General features: G+C 35.5%; 1 protein-coding gene across 11 annotated transcripts in view; it reads left to right on the forward strand.

Moving 5' to 3' along the window:
• LOC5578562 (phosphorylase b kinase gamma catalytic chain, skeletal muscle/heart isoform) overlaps window positions 1-22,478 on the forward strand; it is a 63,630-nt gene extending 41,152 nt beyond the window's left edge. For 7 of the 11 annotated variants that reach the window (XM_021852996.1, XM_021852997.1, XM_021852998.1 and 4 more), the window contains 4 exons: window positions 836-850; window positions 9,572-9,724; window positions 9,929-10,087; window positions 21,375-22,478. In XM_021852996.1, the coding sequence (XP_021708688.1) occupies window positions 836-850; window positions 9,572-9,724; window positions 9,929-10,087; window positions 21,375-21,509 (462 nt within the window). In that variant the 3' untranslated portion in view covers window positions 21,510-22,478. The remainder of the gene's footprint in view (window positions 1-835; window positions 851-9,571; window positions 9,725-9,928; window positions 10,088-21,374) is intronic. The other 4 variants (XM_021853003.1, XM_021853005.1, XM_021853004.1 and 1 more) reach the window with 2 other exon arrangements.
• The last annotated feature ends 453 nt before the right edge of the window (window positions 22,479-22,931 follow it).

Raw genomic sequence — 22,931 nt, forward strand, 5'->3', positions numbered from 1 at the left:
ATTTTTTGTATTAGTTAGGCATTTTGTTTTGTGTTATCATAATTAGGGTGGTTCACATTTTCATAGAAATGATATAAACAACTTTCTTATTTGTAGGAATTATGGTATATTTACATGTAGGACCCCTATCCAAACTGTCTGTATAAAGATGCAAAATTCAACTACGAACTCTGCAGACATCATACATCTTAAATCCACGAGATAAAGATCCGAGAGATAAAACTTTTGGTCTGCTAAATTGTAGATTCAGACCATTGTACATTAGCCGTATAACAGCCCTATAAGCCCAAAATTGCGAATTAGAGGGCCAGTAGTTACTTGGGAAGCTAGCATTTACCGGCATCAATTGGCATTGTTACTAATTTTTGGTACAAACACTAATTCGGTCCTGTTTCCCGAGGAAACATAACACATTGTGGTTTTATTTTATTTTTTGGATTTAGCTTAACAAATTTTGTTCCCAGTTACTAAATTTAAATAACACGATGGTCACAGAGTGCAAGCAGAACCGAAGTCCAAATTCGATCGATCGTTCCGCAAGACCCGAACCCCATTTCCCGATCCACACCAAACGATTGGACAAAGTCCCCCCCTCAGTAGAGACCCGATTAGAAAGCAGCACGTATTTTACGAGCAACAAACTATGTTTGTGCATTTCAGTCTGACGAGAGTGACCAAATGTCCACAACTAACCAAACCAAATCACGTGTGTTTTTCTATTTTTTTCCGTTTTTATCTCATTCCAAACTCCAAAATCCACATCCACAAAACAAACCGCTCTCGACTCATCTATGCGTGGGAAACTCGCCATTGTCGTGTGTCGTGGAACCAACAGAACGTCACGGAAAAAGTACGGCCAACGAAAGTATATCAAGATCGCCGTAGTAGGATGCATTGTGTCTGCCTGCTTAGAGTGCCCCACTTCCACGTAGTTGCGGCGCACATTTTCGCTTAGAATGTGAACCACGTCACGTTCTCACATTTCGCCCAATTCGGACCGATCTCAAAAAAAAAGTCATCGGACATTCATTTTTCATCGGATTCGCACGCATCTGTCACGTCCGTCAGGTGTCATCATCCGCCATTTTTGATACTGCGCGCTCTCTGTCCATGTTGTCACTCATCTCATCGTTTTCACCTTTTCTCGTCTCTCATCATTCATCACTGGCTGTGTCTGTGTGCCGTTTTGCGCTCTGTTCCCCAAATCCAATAGTTTGGCTGTTCTGTAGTGTGGGATGTCTTGAACTGTACAGTTTTATTTTACTTTTAGTCAAGGAAACTGCAACATAGTGTATCATAAGTAGTAGCTAGTAAAAATGATGAATCAAGAGCACTAAAATGATGATTATATGTCAAAATTTTCTGGGTTAGGAATTGTTTTTGAAGATTTGTTTGCGCTTTGGTTTGGTTATTAGCTTTTGGTTTCAGAATGTGCGCTTGAGTGATAAACCAATAAAGATAGTTTGCTTCAGTTGTTAATAAATCATTTGTTAGAGCATCTCCAGCAGTTATACAAATCGTATGCGAGTAACATATTTTTTAACCTGAGACGAGACTCGCGAAGACGGTCTTCTTTTTCTGTGATTGCTGAGTTTTTTTCTTATTCCACTTTGTGTTTATACCAATCATGCGCATGCTGTTCAAATCCTCACATGAACCTCTCAGCAAAAAATGATTGAGTTTGCATCACATCGAATCATAAATAGCCGTTTGAGTGAAATTTCATGCCAGCAAATGTAGCAGACATTAGAAATAATTAATCTTCTGCTTAGATTTATCAGCAACTTTGAAAAAAAGTGCTCCGCCGACTGAGATTTTTAATAACAGTTTACTCTGAACACAATACTTCTCACTTTTTCAGTCATAAAAACGGTGGGCTGCATTTGACGTTTCGTGAGAGGGGAATCTGGGCTGCATATGACGTTGATATTTATCCTATTCGCGAGTCTCTCTCAGTTTTTAACTAGTCAGACGAATTGTAGCTCTGCTGGAGATACCTCCAGGATCCGTCATCGTATGACGATGATATCATCGAAACTTTGTGTTGCGGTTGGAGAATGGACTACAGTGAACACATTTTCGTGCAAAATTTCTTGATTTTGAACGAACAAACTTTTGAAAACTGCGAAATCAATGACGGATTTTGTCCCCTTAAACATATTTTGCATTTCACATCCGACGATGGCCTATACAATCTGACGTTTTACCTGTGCAGCTTGACAGTTGATCAATAGTCGATCGATTGATATTATATATTATTTATCAACTATTTATCGATACATGTTATGTAAAAAATTGTTTGAACTATTCTATACTTCGCTTTCGTGATCTTAACGTGATAAAACAAGCACTAACGAAGATATTTCTAGAATTCTCGCATATCTTTTCAAAAGGTCCTATGATAACAATGAAAAATTCTCTCCTTTCTTTCGATTATAACAGTGCAATACTGATGCTTTTGAGATGTTTTTAACTATGGTTCAAAAGACATTGTCCTTGGCTAGCACTGCCTACAAATATCGCAACAGAAGAGGTTAATGTAACTTAAAAGCCTTTCACAGATGAGACTGACTTGTGATTCACGGCAGTACAGCACTCACCTATGCCAGTAAACTTTTTTTTAAACAATTCAATATTTTTTCCTGAGATCAAATTTATCTTACATTCAATAGTTCTTTCTGAGAAACCTATTGTTGCTCCACGAATTCATATTGTATTATCAATAGCTTCTTTGTAGAGTGTTGTTAAAGTTCCTTTGGGACGGTTTAGCGGATTATCAAATTCCATCAAAAGTTTTTCCTACAAGAATGTATCCTAAAGTTTAGATGTGTGTAAAATATTTTATCTACATACTTCTGCAATTTCCTTGAATGAACTGTTCCTTAACCCTGAAACCCTGTAGGGTAATTTAAGAAGCAAACTATGAGAGAGTTCTTGTAGAAAACGATGGTGAAATTCCAGTAGATATTTATCTTGGAGTTCCCATGAAATAAACTCATGGAAATATTCATGAAAAAATAGTCTAGAATTTTCACTGAACCAAATTTCTAGCAGAATTCCTGAAGTTTATCAGGGGGAATATCCGTATAATTTATTTGTGGAGATTTTCCAGGGTTCCTGACAGGAATAATTCATGAAAAATTTCTTATTGAATTCCTTCAATAATCTCTGACCAAGCCTGGAAAAAGTTCTTTGAAAAATCATTGTAAAAATCATGGAGTTACGTAGAGAAATTCCTGGATTTGTATAGCACTTTGTGGCAGGTTTATTTGAAAAAATCTTTGGATAAAGTTTCGCGGTAATTCCCTGTGTAATTCTTGGAAGAATTCTTTCAAGAATGTCCGAAGAATTCCCCGACAAAACCTGAGGAAGTTCAACTAGGACTTCGAAAAAAACTAGGGGTAAAAAAACTTTGAAGAAATCTTCTGAAGAATCCTGAAGAGAGATTTCAAAAGAAATCCCTCGGAAAGACTTGTGGGTTTTACTGAGAGTGTTACTAAAGAGTTTCTGGGATGAGTCCTTAGAGCATACCTGGAATACATTAAAATAATTCCAGAAACCTCAACCTTCGTTAGAGGAACTATTTGAGACATCCCAAAGTGATTCATGAACGACTTCGTGTGGAGAAATTCCAGAAGGCATCACTGACAAGACTCGTTACCAAATATTGTGGACACATTATTGAAGGAATACCTACATGGAAACACTTTCCGACAAATAGATAAGTTCTTTCAGGCATCCTTAGGAGAATTATTTATAATAACGCATGAGCCCTTCTCAGTGCATTTTTGGTGAATTCCACAAGGGCGATATTTTTCTAATGCATATGGAGGGTAAATGGGTATCTGAAGAAATTGCTACAATACTTCTTGAAGGAATTATGACGAAGCCCGACAACCTACTATGAAAAGCTTCTGAAGGAATGCCTGGCTGAACTCCTGAAGAAAGCTGTGAAGATTTTTTTTATGATTCATTGGAAGATCTCCAAAAGGTTTTTCCAAGAACAATTAAAAAAATGTGGTAAAACTGTTTTGATAAATTTACGATTCAAATACAAATAGCAATTGCTTTCAAGGATGCTGAATGCCTCGTAGGCTTTCATACTTTTCATGTTATTTAGTTTAAATGTGTCTGATGATGATTTTCAACTACATCATTTTTTAAAGTTAGTTTTGCATAGAAATATACAATCTTTTTGAAGGAGTAACCAATATTGCTGGAATAAAACTACATACTGTCAAATTGTAGTAATCCATCCGCTGGAACTTAGCCTATACGCAAAATTTGAGTGTTTGAAATGTTGTGTAAGCTTAAGTCTGAACTATTGAACTCATTTTGAAATCATACAGCTTCATAATTCTCGAAAAAGATGCATATTTCATAAGAAATTTACTATGCTTAGGCGTATTGTGCTGAGTTTAATTTTGTAATAAAATGGTCAAATACACGAGTTGTAAGAATGTTGACGTCATGTTCTGATTCAGGGATCCAAATCTTGTAGATAAGAATATGTTTTCATTCTTGATGTGTTAGTAAGCCAATTTTTGGGAATCCATTACCTTCTATACAGGTACTTTGGATGGAAACATTTTACTGAAACAAGTATAGGCCTTTTCATGTTACAGGTCCGTCTATGCATTTGTTTACATCGATGGAGGAGCGGTGCATACACGAGGCTGTCATTTCCATAGAAGAACTGTCAAAGAGCTTCCCGATCAGTTGTTTTGGAACGTCATGTGAATAGGCCTATGGTGGTTGAAAACATTTGCCTGAGCACATTGGCAGTTCTTTTATGGAAATGACAACCTCGTGTATGTACCGGTCCACTACCGACGTAAACTAATGCAAACACAGACCTGTCACATGAAAAAGGGAAGATCGGTGGAGAAAATTCGATTAAACGAGAGAATTTAACTTACCCTCAGTAGAGCTTTATGAGAAAATTATACAAGATGCCCGAAATAAGTTCTGGGGTGATTTTGTTTGAATTTTTGTGAAAGCATTGTGTCAGCTACTTCGGAAGAAATATTTAAATACAGTTACCGTTTTGATTCATATTACGAACACTTGAGGTTAACAGTGACTTTAAATCTCGCGTAACTTTTCAAAAGGACCTATGCAATAATCAGAGATTCTCTCGCTCTTTTTTCAATTATAACAATGCAGTACTCAAGCTTTTGGATTTTTTTTAACTACAGATCGAAAGACAATGGCTGGGCTATCGTTTCATTCCATGAACGCAACAGAAGATATTTAATGTGGATCAGTTATTGCGAGAAAGTAAACAAATAGAGCCTCTCTATGTTAGATAGGTCCTTTTCTGGAATTTCTGGAAGAATCTATTGACAAATTTCTAGGAGAATTTCTTTCTATATTGAATATTTGTGGACATTCAAGTAGAACCTGCAATAATCCAGTAGAAATATTCGCTGAAATACATACGATTTATGGAGTGAATCTTGGGTGAATCCCTTTAGAAATTCCAATCAAAATCCTCGGGCAGAATCACTGGAGAGATTTCTCAAGGAATCGCAGGATGAATATTGAAGTGTTTTTTGGCGGAATTCCTAGACGTGTCTTAAGAATAACGTAAGCAGTAATTACTGGATGAATTCTTGAAGTGGTTCTAAAAACATTTTTGGAGTAAATCTTGTGGAAATTTCCAAAAGAACTTTTCGAGATTTCCCAGGTTTACTGGATTGAATTCAAGATCTGTTGGAAGAAACCTGAAGAATTTTTAGGAGAAATTTTATTTTTTTCGAAGAATATCGAGAATGATTTCTAATAATTTCGACTTATTCTGGATAGAATTCGTCATATGTGAAACAATTCATATAGAAATCTCTGGACAAATACTTGAATCATGTTTTTTTGAACCCCTGAAGAAATTTCTCATGAAATGCCTTGAAAAATTTTAGGGAATGCTCAGGGATATCACTGAAAGATTCTCTTCTGGAGTTCTGGGAGGAATCTCTGGAGTACTTGCTAGAGAAACTTTGAAAAAAAAAATCCTAGAGAAAAAAATTTCCGAATTTTGAGAAGAAAACTCAAACTCTGCTTTCTTACAGCGTTTCTCAAGAAAATCATCAAGAAGATCTCCCAAAATCTTTTACAGAGACTAATCATGGAGTAAAATCAGCAAATTTTCATAAGCCTGATTTCATGAATTGTTCTTTCACAAACGTGTCCTGGAATTTTCAAGACCAGTGTTTTCTGTGACATGCTGATGGAATTTTTAAAATAAATTCAAATATATTTTTAGAAAAAAAAATTTGGAATTGTTTGGAATTTTTCACGGAAGAACCAACACAAATTACTCTCAAATCCAATTTACATATCTATTTAAATTCATTCAAAAACTGCTCAGAGAATTATAGTTGTGTTTTTACGACATATTTCATTGTAATACCCTCAAAACCCCCTAGTGTTTCAAGGATCCATTGATATGGTTTCTTAGATTTTTTTATAAACTTTGCTTCAGAAGCCTCTCCAAGAAATCGTTATTTATCAAAAGGACTCAAACTTATACCTGATTGAATCCTTTGAAATTTTTGAACATTATATACATATAATACTTGCAGAACTTTAAGATTCATTCCTTGTTATAAGTTTCTGCGTTTAACCCCCTTTGTAGAGATTTTGATTTTGTGCGTGACTGTTTTTGCGTGTTTACAATGGACAAATAAATGTAGTTATGATTAAACTCATGTTCAGGGGGCATTACAATACACGATTCATGTATGCTAGACGAGTGCGCTTCACTAACTAAGCTATTTGGTCATTTGGTGATTCTTGAGCTCAGAAATTTACAAGTTATATTACAATAATGGAATGTTGATATTTGACCACTATTGTAATTTATCGATTTTCTTCGACATTTTCTTAGACCCACTGAGTATTTTGATTGGAGCAAAATTTTTATAATTCCGTGGTATATCACCAAAAAGTTATTCCCAGATCAGATTTTTTCTAACAATCATTTCCAGATAATGTTCTCAATCTTCTTTAATAAGGTAAAGTGGCATTTTGTGAAGAATTCGTTGAAAAATCATAAAAAAAAGTTAATTTTTCATATATTCTGAAGGTTTTTGAAATGAAGTCTTGATCTTGAAAAGCTATTTGTTACTCAGTTCAAGACATTCTGGATTAATTTCCTGAGTAAAATAGGAAATCTGCCGGATACCAGTTAAAATTTTTGGAGAGCTCTGATTGTACCGGGAATCGAACCTTGAACCTCAATACTCCAAGGCTAAAGCTATCCCATACGACCCTCAGCTTGGCATTGCTGGATAGCTGCGCATTTAGCGCTACGGCTATTTGGGCCTAATTTTCTGTTTAGTTTATTATGCGTTCTTCCCAAAAATTTACAGTGACTCAATTTCATTTTCGTACGGGGCACTGTTTTCATATCTAGTTGGTATAAAACTATTAAATGATCCATGCACAGAAAAAAATCCGTTCTCGTGTCCGTGAACAGCAGACGTGAACTCGTCAACAACAAAAATACACCGTGAACTAGATCATGTTTATGTGACCATTTTTGGTAGTTCATGGTGTATTTTTGACAGTTCACGTTTTTCAGAATTCTTTTTTGAGCGTGTGGACTTCGATATACTTTATCAATAACGCAGGTCATAGGTGTCATTTATTGTTCAGCAATCATAAACTGTATTCAATTGCTTGAATCTTTGGAATATTGGAAAAGTATTGAATTTGTGTCTAAAATTGTCCCAATTCCATATTCGTACACCTAACAAAAAACAAACTTACAACATTCAAAACATATTTTTTATGGACTAGATGATTGCCTAAGTTCTTTATTATGTTGTTTAAATGTAGTAGAGAAGATTTGGACAGTTTATAAGCGGACATACCTATTTGAAAATTAAGTAAATTTAAGAAAAATACAACTTTTTCAATGTTTTTTTGCAAAAATGTCCGGTAAGTCGAGCAATAACGTACATGTTTTCCACATCATTTCCTTAAGAATGATTACTGCGAATACTGCACAAGTTTCAAAAACTTACAATCAGTTTTAGAGTAGCTACGAGTGGATATCAACAACTTATATTTCAGGATCTTAGGTAACATAACATTTATAACAAATCCAAAACCAAAAAAAAAAAAAAAACAGTCAATTTCTCTCAGTTTGGCTCCTGATAGAAAATACATAATCCATAGTTAATGTTTCCTATCAAAACATTGCGTAATTATTATTATTATTTTACATTCACTACCAAACAAGATTGAAGAGATTTATAGAATAAATATTATCGTAAATACAACAGATACGTGTTTTGAAATGATGAAAACAATAGGATATATTTTAGTAAAAAGTATATTAATGCTCCCTGATCACTACATTTTACTACATCTGAACATCATAATAAAGCACTTAAGCAATCAAATAGAGCATTAAAATTTAGTTTTTAATGTTGTACTGTTAATTTTTGATAGGTGTACGAATATGGAAATTGATGAATTTTAGACATAAATTCAATAACTTTCCATTAATCCAAAGATGAATGTAAATGGAATATGTTTGTGATTGCCAAATAATAGATGACATCTATTACCTTCAATATGGATAAAATATTTTTAACTAAATATATCATTTAAAAGTTTTTCACTAATTTGATGTGGAAACAGTATCCTGTACGAATTTGAAATTGGGCCACCGTACTTGAAAATGCGTGTGAAACTAATATACATATCAGGGTTAGTTATGCAGAATTTCGCTTGTATCCATTGTGACTAAAAGTTTGTACCGTCGTCACAGTTCTAATTAAGTTTCGTTGAGAAAATTTCAAAAGCAATTCAACTCAATTCAGCTTGTCGCTTTGTTTCTTCTGTTCCTGATATTTTCATGTGAGCCCCGCCGCACACATACGCGTTCAGACACTGATTGGAAGCATCGCATGCCTTTCCGAGAATTTTTCGGTAAATAAAAATCCATTTTGCAATTTGAAACATCTAAAAGTTGTACGCATCGCCTCCGTTTGCTTCCAGTCTGTGCCGAACCTAAAACTCTGCATGACCACAGGCACACTGGAAAATTTTCACTTCTAATTTGTGATTGTGTTTGTGAGTAATGGGGAATTTTCCGTTTATCAACGGGGCCTACTGTGATAAAATTTTCCTTTCTCCCACTTCTAACTATACACACTCACAACTACTGTCGGGCTTTAATAGGACCTATACACTAAAAAGCACGTGTTTGTTTGTCACGCTCGCATCCAATTGGAAACACTAATTCGGCACTGAATGAATCGGCTTTGACAATGTCTTATTAGATTGGCGTTTGAGTTATTATAGTTGGATCCCTTTATGTGGCTTAGCTTTCTGTGCGCGCGCAAAATCATTACCCGATCAAAATTAAAAAAAAATCCCAAAAATTCCGCTTGCTTAGATCAAAAAGTTAAAAACAACAACCCGAAGAAAAAAAAAGTTTGCCTTTCTATTGTTTTCCCTTTCTCTCTTTTTTCTCTCTTTCTTTTTATCTTCCCCGTTGCGTGCGCGCGCGCCTGTGTGAACCACAACCAAACCAAAAATCAAAAAACCATACACAAAGAAATCACACCTCCTGCGGCGTCAAGCGGCGGAAGCAAACAAACAGTCAGCAAACAATTCCGACTCTGTCAATAGTAGTCCCAGTAGTAGTTTTAGTGCTTGCCGTCATCATTTGTGCTCTTGTTTCTCGAATATCCTAGCTCGTTATAGCCATGTAATTTTAGCCCGAAGCCCGCCTCGAAGGCGGGCACGATTGCTCTTCCCCGCTGTGATCAATATTAACGGATTGCTTTCTTTTTCTTTCTCTCCCTTTCTTTTTCGTTTTTGTCATGTTTTATTTCTCGTTCATTTTTCCGTTCCGTCATTATCTTTTCTATCGTCATTTTCTATGTTATTTCCACGCGCGAAATCCTTTTAGTTACGCAAACAAAGTCAGTTTAACGCTAGGAAAAAGTTCCAATTCGCTATCCTATGTATTAGAGCAATGGTTAGAATAAAGAGGCTACGGTACACGCCGGAACCGCTGCGGGCCGAGGACGCACTCAGAGACCCCTACCGCATCAAGGTGCTGCGAAAGGTGAGTACAAACAATCTTATTGAATGTTTCAGGTTTTATGGAGCAACCGAGAAATCACTGAATTAAAAAAAAACTTTTGATAAAACTTGTTCAGAACAGGCAATGGCAATCAGGGAAGCAACAAGCGGGAAATAATTTGAAACATCGACGAACGTTCGAAAACAATCCTCAACAAAATAGTTCGAAAGTACGACAATAATATCGTTTACAAACTCCATGATCAGATGTTGGAATTGCCTTAAAGACGGGCATATGTGGAAGAACTGTAGAGAGCCTAAGCAGGTATTGTGTTCTGTTTGTGGAAACATGGGTCGCACTACAAGAAACTGCGAGAATAAACATCGAGTTATAGAACTACAGACTCGAAATCGTTCAATTTAACTAGATGCGAAATGTCCGCAGGAGAATCTACACATTTCGCTAAAGAAAACGATTCCCAAACCAGAGGGGAAGGGAAGACCTAATTTGCCCATTTTACATATAATGATAAATCTTAGTGCTTGCCTAGATAGGGGCCCAGATAGCCGTTGCGGTAAAACGCGCAGCTATTCAGCAAGACCAAGCTGAGGGTCGTGGGTTCGAATCCCACCGGTCGAGGATCTTTTCGGGTTGGAAATTTTCTCGACTTCCCAGGGCATAGAGTATCTTCGTACCTGCCACACGATATACACATGCAAAAATGGTCATTGGCATAGTAAGCTCTCAGTTAATAACTGTGGAAGTGCTCATAAGAATACTAAGCTGAGAAGTAGGCTCTGTCCCAGTGGGGACGTAACGCCAGAAAGAAGAAAAAGAAGAGTGCTTGCCTTCATATCAAAGTAAATAATACATGTATTAGGAACCGATATCTTAGCTTTGCTGGATCCAGGAGCTGGAATCAGCGTTATTGACGAGCTGAACCTTCTATCAGGCCTTTGAAACCATGGTTTCAAAATCTGATGTAAAAGTTTGTACGGCGGATGACACCATACATACTTGTCTCGGATATGTAAATATACCGTTTACATTTGGAGATAAAACGAGGCTTATTGCTACGTTGGTAGTGCCAGAAATTCAAAAAGCCATTGCTCTAAGAAATGAATCTTTGGAAAGCGATTCATATCAAACCCATGCTAGCTAGTCAAAGTAAACCAAAGAACCTTCAGAAGTGTTTATTAAATCACGTCTTGAATATAATGATTCGTTAGACGTACCAATTTTGGACTTTCCCAAAGATCCAGAGGAACTAATATAGAACAATGAAACTGGTCGAAAAAGTTTAAAAGCGGTGTTGAAAGAGTTCGCTTGAACAAGTGAAAGGCAGCTAGGAAGGACATTGCTGTTTGAGCATCACATATATTTAATTGAAGGGACTAAGAACTTACCAATGTACCGTTACGCACCACAGATATGGGATAAAATAGAAGCAAAGCTGGATAGATGGAAGGCATTAGATGTGATTGAGGAGTGTGTTGCCTAATACGCCAATCTACTGGTTCCTGTGAGGAAAGCTAACGCAAAATCAGGGTTTGCCTAGATTTCCGTCAAATCTACACAATCACCAAAAAAGCTAATTTTCAAATTCCACTCAAAGGAAAGATCAGGGACTTTACGGCTTTTCAAACCCCGAAAAGGTTGTTCAAGTTTAAAGTTGTACCATTTGGGTAAAAAACGCCCCTTTAACAATGAACCGATTCTTGAATCGTGCATTTGGGTTCGATTTAGAGCCCAATGTGTTCACATATCTAGATGACATCATATCATCATTATACTACTGAAACTCTCGAAGAACATTTCAGGTTACTGGAGTAAGTGGCCAAGAGATTAAAAATGTTGGGTTAACAATCTCAGTAGAAATAAAAGTAGATTTTACAAAAAAAAAAAACAAGTCAAATATCTTGGTTATTTATTGACCAAGAATGAACTAACTATCGACAATGCAAAATTCGAACCAATTTTTAATTACCACGCACCAAATACTGTTCGGGAAGTCAGAAAACTGTTAGGTTTGATGGGATTTTATCAAAAGTTTATGCCTCACTATAGTCATTTAACAACACCCATAACAGATTTATAAAAAAGGTGTATAAAATTCAAATGGTCAGAAGAAGCACAAGAAACGCCAACTCAGCTGAAAGCAGTGCTAATGTCTGCCCCGGTTTGATAAAATCCGGACACTATGCTGTATATTATTGAAACGGATGCGCATTGCTACAAGAATTCAAGGAAGGAACATAATCGGATATTATAGCAAAAAGTTGTCCAGCACACAGAGAAAATACTCTGCAACTGAGAAGGAATGCCTTGAAGGACTGTTAGCAGTAGAACCACTTTCAATGTAATAGCAGATACCTACCAAAAGCATAACTAGGCTCTTCTCGATTTCTGCAGCTAACGCAAATTCACGCTTACTGCGGTGGACGCTGAAACTACAGTTTTACGACTTTGTTTTGCAGTACAGAAAAGGCAAGGATAACATTTTAGCCGCTTGTCTTTTGAGAATTGAAGCTATTGATGCAAGTGATACAACTTACTTAGAATTAAAGCAATCAGAATGAAAGTTGACGCGAAAGCTTACTGTAAGTCATGTGTACAGTGTAAGATAGCAGTCAATATAAGTAGTACACCCCCAATGGATTCGCAGGAAAAATATTGTAATCACCCATGGCAGCTGATCACACTTGACTTCGTTGGACCGTTTCCGGCTTCAGGAAAAGGTAGAAATACTTGTACCCTGGTTATAACGGACGTACTCACTAAATCCGTGTTAATCCAACCATTCCGACAAGCGCTCATAAAGGCTAGATCACAGCTAAATTTTAATTTTAATAATGGGTCCAAATTTGAACCTTGATACTTTTGATCTTGTTTGGCGTTCGCTTCGTCGAAAAAAACGCCGCAGGGCTGACTTTCTAACACTGGGGTTGTTCCTATCTGACATTTCGGAAGGGACACGGAAAACAATACACACCCGAAATTTGAGTTTAAATCAAAGGGTGTGATGAAATGACAAAACTTTTGGACTTCAAATAAATGAAAACCATTCAAAAATTGAGTAAACATGTATTTATGGCCTAAACTTAAGCGTTTAGTACTAAAATTGGGATAGGGCTTTAGGACCCTATATTATTCCTTCTGGTGTAAAGTGTCGTAACTACACACTGAAAACATTCTACAAGCTCGATCAATGTGTTTCACACCTGAATTTTCACTAATTGTAAAACACATCAATCGATAGTGTAAAACCAGTCGCTATCGGCAATCCGAATTCATGTTAATTAACAAATTTTCGAAAACTTTGCTGAAAAATTTATTTACGATTCCCTGAATTTCAGAAGCCAGGCACCCATTATGGGCGCACGGTTTTCCCAAAAATAACATGTCAATAAACATGTCACGCGTGGATGGCAAATGTAAGTCCTTGTCATGTTAGGCAAACTAGTTCTACTAGTGATTGTTATCGCTATTGTTAAACACGTTGAAATTGTATGTAAAAGCCTTTGCTATCGAACCAAAGTCAAACCTTAACAGAATTACAAGTTGTACACGTTACCGTTCACCTTACCATTTGACACGACAGATCCACGTTGAAAAGAATATAGATCGAACGTGTGGATTATTTTCAGTGTACTTCAGTTTTGCCTATCATCCTGCCTGACCATTCATTAATGTCAACTTCAATTTGACATCTCCTATTTCGCCTCCCTAAGGGGTTACATTGCACCGAGCCGAGGGGTATTCGCTGTCCTCGACAACACTAAAGAGCATGTTACTGCAACTACTTTAGCAATTTTCCCCGCTCAAATAACGGCTATATCATATTTAAACCTTAATTTGAAAATTGGGTCCATAAACACTTGACACTTGTGATCATGTCTCGCGTTCAGTATCATAAGGGCCTAACTGCAATGATCGATTTCTCTTAAAGAAAGACACGGACACCGTCTTCAGCCATTTAGCTGCACAGACTGTAACTTAACACTAGACAACGGACAAGCATGCTCCAATGGTGCAGCCGAGAAACATTCCTGACGAAAAGTTTCAATGGCTGCAGCGGGAATCGAACCCACACTTCATGACACGATGCGCTCATTGCCTGACGACACTAACCGCACGGCCACGAAGCCCATCTTCATTGATTTTCTCTCACATTAGCTAATTACTAATACGGGTGACCGTTTTCGACTGCTATTTTCGATTCAGTAGTAAGAATTCATCGTGCAGCGTCGTAAAATATTTCGAAAATCGATTGAATTTCTTGTAGTAATCGAAAGAGAAAATCGACGAAGAGAAATCGATCACTGCAGATACACCTGTATGATACTCAACGCGAGACGTTTGACTTTCGCTTACTCGACAAAAATACCACAGGGTTTTAACACTGGAGTTGTTCCTATCTGATATTTCGGGAGAGACACGGAAAACAAAATACACCCAACATTTGAGTTTAATCCAAGAGAGGTGACAAAATCTTAAAACAAAACAAAAAAAATGTTTTTTTTTTTACTTAAACAAACGAAACACATTGAAAAATTAGTAAACATGTGTTTATGGCCTAAACTTAAGCGTTTGGCACTAAAATTGGACAGGGCTTCAGGACCCTATTTAACAAGAAGAACGTGTTGTTGCTGCTAATTTGCAAAACTTTCCTGCTCGAATAATGGCTATATCATATTAAAACTTTATTTATGAAAATTGTTCCAAATTTGACTTTTGATCATGTTTGACGTTCACTTAGTCGTCAAAAACGCCACCAACGTTTTGCTTTTTAACACTGACATTTCGGAAAAGAGCCGGAAAACGAAATCCAGCCAAAATTTGAGTTTAAACCAAAGGATGTGACAAAAGCCCAAACATAAGAATGAAATGTTTTTTGGACATAAACTAACGAAAAACATTTAAAAATTGAATGAACATGTATTCGTGGTCTAAACTGAAGCGTTTGGTGCTAAAATTGTGAGAGATCAGAAATTTATTGTCTCGTCTATTGTCACTGACGGCCCAAGTAAACACATATTTGATTGCATTGTTTTACAAATTTCATAAAAGAGGGAAAGATAGAGGTAGATGTTTGCGCAGAGCCCTCTTATATACTTAAGACGTCAATTTCCATAGACAACTGCACGGTTATGATTTTGTTCATAAATTTTGTGTAAAAGTGGAAGAGTAAACAAGGGTTGAGGTGGTCAATAGGATGCGGCTTATTTCATTTTTTTTACTCGTATGAATTCAAATCACATAAAAAGAGAAACCTCAATGTTTCAGCCAAAACTATTCAGATTTGGAGGTGGAGTAAGTGACTTGAAGGTGAATTTTCAAGTTATAAAATATGACCTTCAGTAAAGTCTACACAACTTAGTTATTTTCTAACCAATGTTGGAGCTGCTAGCATTATTCTCTTCAAAATTAGGTTTATAAAATATTGTAGAACATCAAATTTGTCTTAAATCAACTTTAGTCTTAGTTAAACGTTGTTGTCCTTCAAATTTTTCTTGTTTTTATTGAATAAACATTATCTTTGTTTGACCATAACTTAATACTCAACAGATTTCAAAGCTTTCTACATGCTTTTGTAGGAAATTTCGTTGTTAAAAGTTGTTATCTATATTAAAAGATTTAAAATCGGTTAAGTATTTTCAAAGTTAACCCTCTAATACCCAACCCCGCCTTTAGACGGGGTACACTTTGGAATTTTGTGTATTTTTTCGTAGCTCGGAAATCAAAATGATTTTATTTTTGGCTTATACCTTGACTCATAACACGCATATAAGAAAATTTTTTTATGACTTTTGAAACTTTTTTGTATTTTTAGAAAATGTTTGAAAAATTGCATTCTTATATAACCTACAAATGCCTGGGCTTCATTTAACGTGTAATATAAAAAATGGTACCTTTTATATTTTTCTACGATAACCCTTTCACAAACGAAGAGCCTGGTGGTATTATAATCAATTCAAACCTGTTTTTTCCGTTAGTTGCACGGAAAATAAAACACGCTCAGAAAAAAAATTAAAAATTTAATGTTTTTAAAAATACCGTAACAATTTAAATTTTTATTATTGCCAAAAATCAACAACTAGAAAAGTCTTCAAGAAAAAATGAAAAAAGCTAGGGATGTTCAAAAATAAAAATTATAAAAATCAAAAACCAAAATTTAAAAATTTGTGAATAAAAATAAATAAATGCCCAAACCGTGTTTAGAACGATTTTACACGGAACAAAATTCTGTGGTAAAAATAACTATTTTAGCTGACTACGCCCATTCTTGAAATTACCATGGAAATTCAGACCAATTTACTATGTTTATAGTACACCTCACCGCATTACTGTTTCATTTGACAGAAATAATTTACAATAATCTGATTCCGACTACAGACATGGTAAAATCAAGCGCATTTCTGGTCTGCTGAAAATTGCCGGTGCGAGCGCTTAAGTTAACCCCCTAAAATGGTAGTTTTTACCGCACATTTTTTTTGCGTGTAGATAACGAAAAATAATACTTAAATCGAAAATAAAAATTTGGGTATTAGAGGGTTAAGATCAAACAAAGATGTGTTTTTTTTTAATATCATGAGGACAAAATTAGAGGAAACTACTTTTATCTAAGACCAGTTTTAATTTTAGACAAATTTGATGCTCTACAAATTTTTCATAAATAAGCTAAGAGCTCCATAATTGGTAAGTGAACAGCAAAGTTATGAGGACTTCACTGTTCATATTTTATAACTTGGAAATTCGCCTTCAAGTCGCTTGCGCTAAATCTTAATTTTATGGCTCAAACTTTGAGGTTTCTTATTTTGTGTGATTTAAATTCACATTTTTTTTTGGTTTAGAGAACTTTCGAAAAATAACTATTGGCGTAGGGACAGGGGGAGGGCAGGAAGGCAGGCCCCCTCCAGAACTTATTAAGCAAGTATGAAACAATTTGTTTCTTCAGCAATCTGTTCGCCAAATGATGATGAAACCGAAAAAGAACTGCTTTTCAACCTAAAAAATTCACTTCAGTTTTTTTGTGCGATATATTTGCTGGAATTGTCTCAAGAAGAACAAGAAAGTCTACAGTTAGTTTTACAACAGGTATTTGTTTTAACTGAAGTTTAGCTGGAATTCCTCGCCAAATCATCCAAGAAATTTCCCTAGAAGTTATTTAAAATCTTTTTTGTAGGGGAACATGGTCCAATTCGGACCTAGTAACAGTTTTTTTGGTCATATCTTTTCAGCACGATGAACGGCATGAAAAGTTTTATGTTTGCTTAAAAGCCTGATTTAGCGCGCGCACTTTTCTCTCAGAATGTTTTGTGATATCTCCTACCAGGACATGTTTGAACGAAATTCTCCAGAAGGTCCGAATCGGACCAACCCTGTTCCAATTCGGACCTCCTATGTTCTAATTTGGACCATCCTTTTATATACAGTATTGGACAAAACATTTGCAACTTTTTCGGTTTTCCATACAAAATGACCAACTTTGATAAACTATATCTCGGTTATTTATGGACCGATTAGAATGAAATTTTCACAGAATATCAGACACAACTTAAATTTTAACATATATTTTTGAGTGATTTTTCCAATCACAAGTTGAAAAGCAGTAACGGTTTGACTAAAGTGAATTTTTTGACGATTTTTTATAATTGACATAACTAAAAATATTGAAGGAATAGCTTCATGGTATTTTCAGCAAAGTTGTAGATTTTGACGAGATGAATATGTTTGCTGTAGACAGTTTTTGTGTAGGGCTATCAGATTTTGAGATAAATAGTTTTGAATTTTTCGTCGAAAATTACACTTTAGTCAAACCGTTATTACTTATAAACTCGTGATTGGAAAAAAATATTCAAAAATGTATGTTAAAATTCAAGTTATATCTGATGTTCTGTGAAAGTTTCATTCAAATCGGTCCATAAATAAAAAAAAAAGACAATTTACACCGTCTTCAGCCATAGGATGCACAGACTGAACATATCTTACATTAGACAACGGACACACGGAACGACCAGTGGACCAATGAAGAATTTTTCGTTTGACGAAAAGTTTTCTCCGACTGGGGCGGGAATCGAACCCACACTCTGTAGCACAATACGCCTAAACGACTGACGCCGCTAACCGCACGGCTACGAAGCCCACAAGATCTTGCTTACCAAAGTTGGTCATTTTGTATGGAAAATTGAAAAAGTTGCAAATGTTTTGTCCAATACTGTATATACGTTTTGTTATGGTAGTTATAAAATATAACTCAGATTTGTTTGGTATCAAAGCTTGTGGAACTTCTTCTATAAGCGCAAGCATAAAAAATAAACTCAATGCGTGAAAAATTACAATGTTCAAGTAAAATGCGAATTTCATTAAAAGAAGAATAAAAAACACATATATTATCATTTTTGAGTTTTTTGTTATTTTGACAAAATACATTGGAAAAAGCCATTTTTGCTTAGATTATACTAAAATAACAACACATTGGCTTACGGGCGGCCCCAAACTAACATAAAAATCAAACGAATTAACTGAATGGTTGACACCATAGCCAGACGGTGGGTAGAAAACGGTACACACGATCTTTACAGTAGCACCAGTATTGAAAAATGCGAGATGGTCCGAATTAGAACAGGGTCCGTCGACCTGAAATTTATACAGCATCTTGAAAATAACTTGAATTTACTGAGCTGTAAATTTAAATCTTATCATAAACAAACTTTGAAGTTCTCGCTGATCTCAAAATTTAAAAAAATGTAATATTTTGAATTAGAGATAATATTTATACGAAAACCTTAGAACAATATGCCCTTTTGCAAAATTGTTCAATTTGATAAGACACACAAGTGCATAGAAAAACAATTTTCAGTAAAACTGGTTGTTTTTCACTTGTCAAAATATGTCTATAATAATGTTTGCTATTTTGCAAAATGGATTCGAAAAATCACGTTTTAAATATTGGGATTTTTCGGTCCAGTGAAGCTAATGTTTTTTGAGCTATGATCAGTCGGACCACTAGAAGCCGATATCCACGCCTCCAAAACTGACCGTTTTGTATGAAAAAGGGGAAATGCGTACTTTATTCTGCCCAGAGCTGTATCTTGACTTTGGTATCAGATATCAAAAAGGTTTCAGTAATAATTGTAATAAGTAGCTCATCAACTGTAGAAACAATAAACAGTTCATCCTCCTATCATGTAGGGAACGAAGATAATTCCTAAAGGGTCCTACATTTTTTGATGAAATCTTGGTTTTATTAAATTATTAAATAGCACGACAGAGCGTGTCCTTGCTAATACTTTGGTATTTTTCCCGCTCAAATAACGGCTATATCATATTTAATTTTTAATAAAAAATGGGTCCAAATTTGAGCATTGACACTTTTGATCATGTTTGACGTTCACTTCGCCAACAAATTTCCACTGGGGCTTTACTTCTTAACACTTATTTAAAATTTCGGACGGGACACGGAAAACATAATACATCCGAAATTGAAATTGAAACCAAAGGCACACAATTTCAAAAACTGATTTTTTTTGTCTTGAACCAACGGGAAACATTTAAAAATTAAGTACACATTTGGTTGTAAGTTTACCTCTATAACTCGATATTTTATGTATTTAAGGCAATGGTTAGGTTAATGTTAATAAAATACCAAAAAAGTAAAAAAGTAGAGTTTTACATTGTTTCTGGGTAATTAACTTTTAATTTTTTGTTGACTGTTCAAAACGTGTAAAGTGAAGTGTCTAAATTCTACTTTTTTCACGTTAAAATAACTATTTTGAATGAATTTGGAAAAAAAAGAATATTTGTAAAACCTGTGTTTCCTCACTCGATAGTCCCTTCAATATGACTGTATTGAAAAAGTTATTAAGATTCATAACCGAAACGCAACCCTAATACTAATGTATTTATAAATTTCATCCCAAATTAGATTGTTTCAGCCATTTGTTTCAATTATTAACATGGGAAATCAAAATGAAAAGCAGACATTTTGCCTAGAGTAGGTATATTTTCGTTGGTGAAGAAGTGAAATTGAAATTATGGGTAAACACTGTAGCATTGACATAGGTAGTAACAATAAATATGTAAAAAATCAGACACCCTCATGTCCAACGTGGGTAGAACAAAATATGTTTGTTGATCAGCTTTCATTAAGTTTACCCGGTATGGGTATAATTTTTAATCAAGCAATCGTTTTATCTACATGTTCACGGGTACAATACCCGCTGCACTGAGTACAGTTTTTAAAATTAACCCCAAGCTTCCCAAATGTTCGGAAGTTACGAAAGTCACGTACACATAGAACCTAAATTGAGAAAGACCTCTTCGACTATTGCCAAAAGGCCCTGTTTTAATTTTAGTACCAAGCTTACTGAAGTTTATGCCAGAAACACATGTTTACTTAATTTTTATTTTGTTTAGTAGGTTTAAGTCCAAAACACATTTTCAAAACAGTCCAAAACAAATTTTGGATGTAATTTTTTTAACGTATTCCTCCCGAAATTTTAATCTACTTAGTTATTTCATGCTAGGTGCTCAATATTCAAATTTTTTCCCTGCATCATTTTAAATGATCTGCAGAAATTTCATCATTTCGTTCAAGATAATATCATCTATCACAACATTAGTTATGTATTGTCTTGTTAGAAACTGCGTCGTCTCTTTCGATGGGAACTTCCCAAGCGAATCAGATACCTTCGCTCCCCTGATGCAATTCCAATAGGAAATCCCATGGCGTCATTTGCAAAAACCAATGGAATATTTTAGCACACCATCAAGTTCAAAAAACTTTGCATGGTTTTGTTTTGCTCCACATCCGTCGCCGGTACCTGGCTGCCATAGTGCCATGTGCAGGTATGGAATTTTTTCAAGCTATTCCCAAACCAGCACGTATGCCACTTTTAGGTACATGCGCCCATCCAACGGCGGACTATAAAGCAGACCCTCCCGGACGGACAGGGTATCAGTTGAAATCAAGTCGTCGTTTGGATAATTTGAATCTTTCAAAAAAGCAAATTGATAGTTATACTGTTAAAATGGGTAATCCTTCGGAATCGTCACCAAAGAAAAACAGCGGAAATTCAAACTCTGAATTGTGGTCCAAATCTAAATCGGTAAGTGTCTCTCAGTAGTCCAAGTTTCATGCAATGTAAGGTACATTGAGAAAAAACTTCATAAGCAACCTAATTGAAAATTTCTCAGAGTGTATTACTACGAACTGTCAAAATGTCAAGTGTTGCCAGATTTTTTCTTAAGTGATTCGGTTGCTCCTTTTCTCGTTCAAAAACTTCGTTTATCTAACTCTAATCCATTTTTATCTTTCTATCCGCAGGTCATCGATGGCTGCGCATTTCGAGTGTACGGCCACTGGGTCAAGAAGGGCGAGGGCCAGAATCGGGCCGCCCTGTTCGAGAATACGCCTCGATGCGAGGTTTATAACCTTTATATCAACAGCCTTAACCGATAGGCTGTAGCGCCGAAGAAGTGATGACGACCATGTACAAGGACTCCCGGACCTTGGAGTGTTTTTTTCGTTTGATAGGAAGCTTCGTGATGGATCGCATCCGACACCTTTTACTTAGCACCGCGTGTGGGCATACACTGAGAAAAACACCGATCCACCTACAGCATGTTCCTTAGAGAAGAGCGGGAGTGAGCGCGAGTTTTCGTATGACTGAATGGATTGATGGACTTGCGCCATGCGGGACGGAGAGGAGTCGTCAAGAAGGGGAAACGGTTTAAGGTTAATCGAGAAAAGTGATCAGTCAGTCTTAGGGCAGAAATAATTAGTTCTATAGTCAATAGAAGTAACGTATTTTTTTCTCGGATAGAGTGTATATTTAAGTTTTTTCAACTTATACTTTAATATTTATTGTACCTCAAACAAAAATATATTCTCTTTCGTATTTGGCGTTTGTAGATCGGATCGAAGTAGTTAATAAATCCTTATTAGATATCGATTTTCTCATATGTTATTCCCAAAAAAGTGCGTTTTTTCTTAACTCATTTATCCGTTTAGTTGTAATTCGTAATAATTATAACCCCCGTGCTGAAGAGACAAACTTATAAATACTGTTATCTAGATATTAAAACCATTTCCGTTTATTTTGATATTATTGGACGAAATCGATTTTTTTTCTCCCAAAAGAAATTTATATTTGATAAGCTTGTTACGTATCGTGGAATTGAAAAAGATTTGACTACGCAGGAACTAGCGTAGTAAAATATATCAACCATTTAAGGTAGCGTAGAAAACAGTAAACAAATTTATCAGTTTTTTATTCATCAAACAAAGCAGCACAGATATTTCCAAAACCGTAATAACGTGTGTAGTTGCATTGGTAGCCCCAAAATTGGAACACTGAAACGCAAATATCAACCCTGAGTGGATTGCCAAACGCTTGAAATATAGTGAGAATCTGCAAATCAAAATGAATGGAATGGGTTTTTATGTGAAAGAACACTCCCTAGCGGCTGGAAAACCTGATTTTCAGCAAAATCAAGCTAAAACTGTGCTTTTGATAATGAACACGATTCCATCAGCAAAATGCAATATTTATATCTTACTTTTGAAGCTGGAGGTTAAACAAAATTTAAAGATAGTTTTGGTTCATGAATATGCCAGCATTTGCAAAAGTTACTAACGATGTTCTTCATAGATTCTTCAGATTTTCTTCGGGATGTTTTCCCGAGAGTTCCTTATTTAATATCTACTACAGACTTCAGAGTGTATCCTATAGATGAAGTTGAAATTTATCCCAGTAATTCTTTCAAAATAATCAAAAATTTTCCCTTTAGGATAATTTTGTTGATTTGTTTAAATTTTTATACGGAGATTGCTCTAGGAGTATTTACAAAAAACTCTCAAGGAATTATTTTCTGTTTTTTG

Source organism: Aedes aegypti, chromosome 3 (genome assembly GCF_002204515.2).
Source record: "Aedes aegypti strain LVP_AGWG chromosome 3, AaegL5.0 Primary Assembly, whole genome shotgun sequence".
In the NCBI taxonomy this organism is placed as follows: domain Eukaryota; kingdom Metazoa; phylum Arthropoda; class Insecta; order Diptera; family Culicidae; genus Aedes; species Aedes aegypti.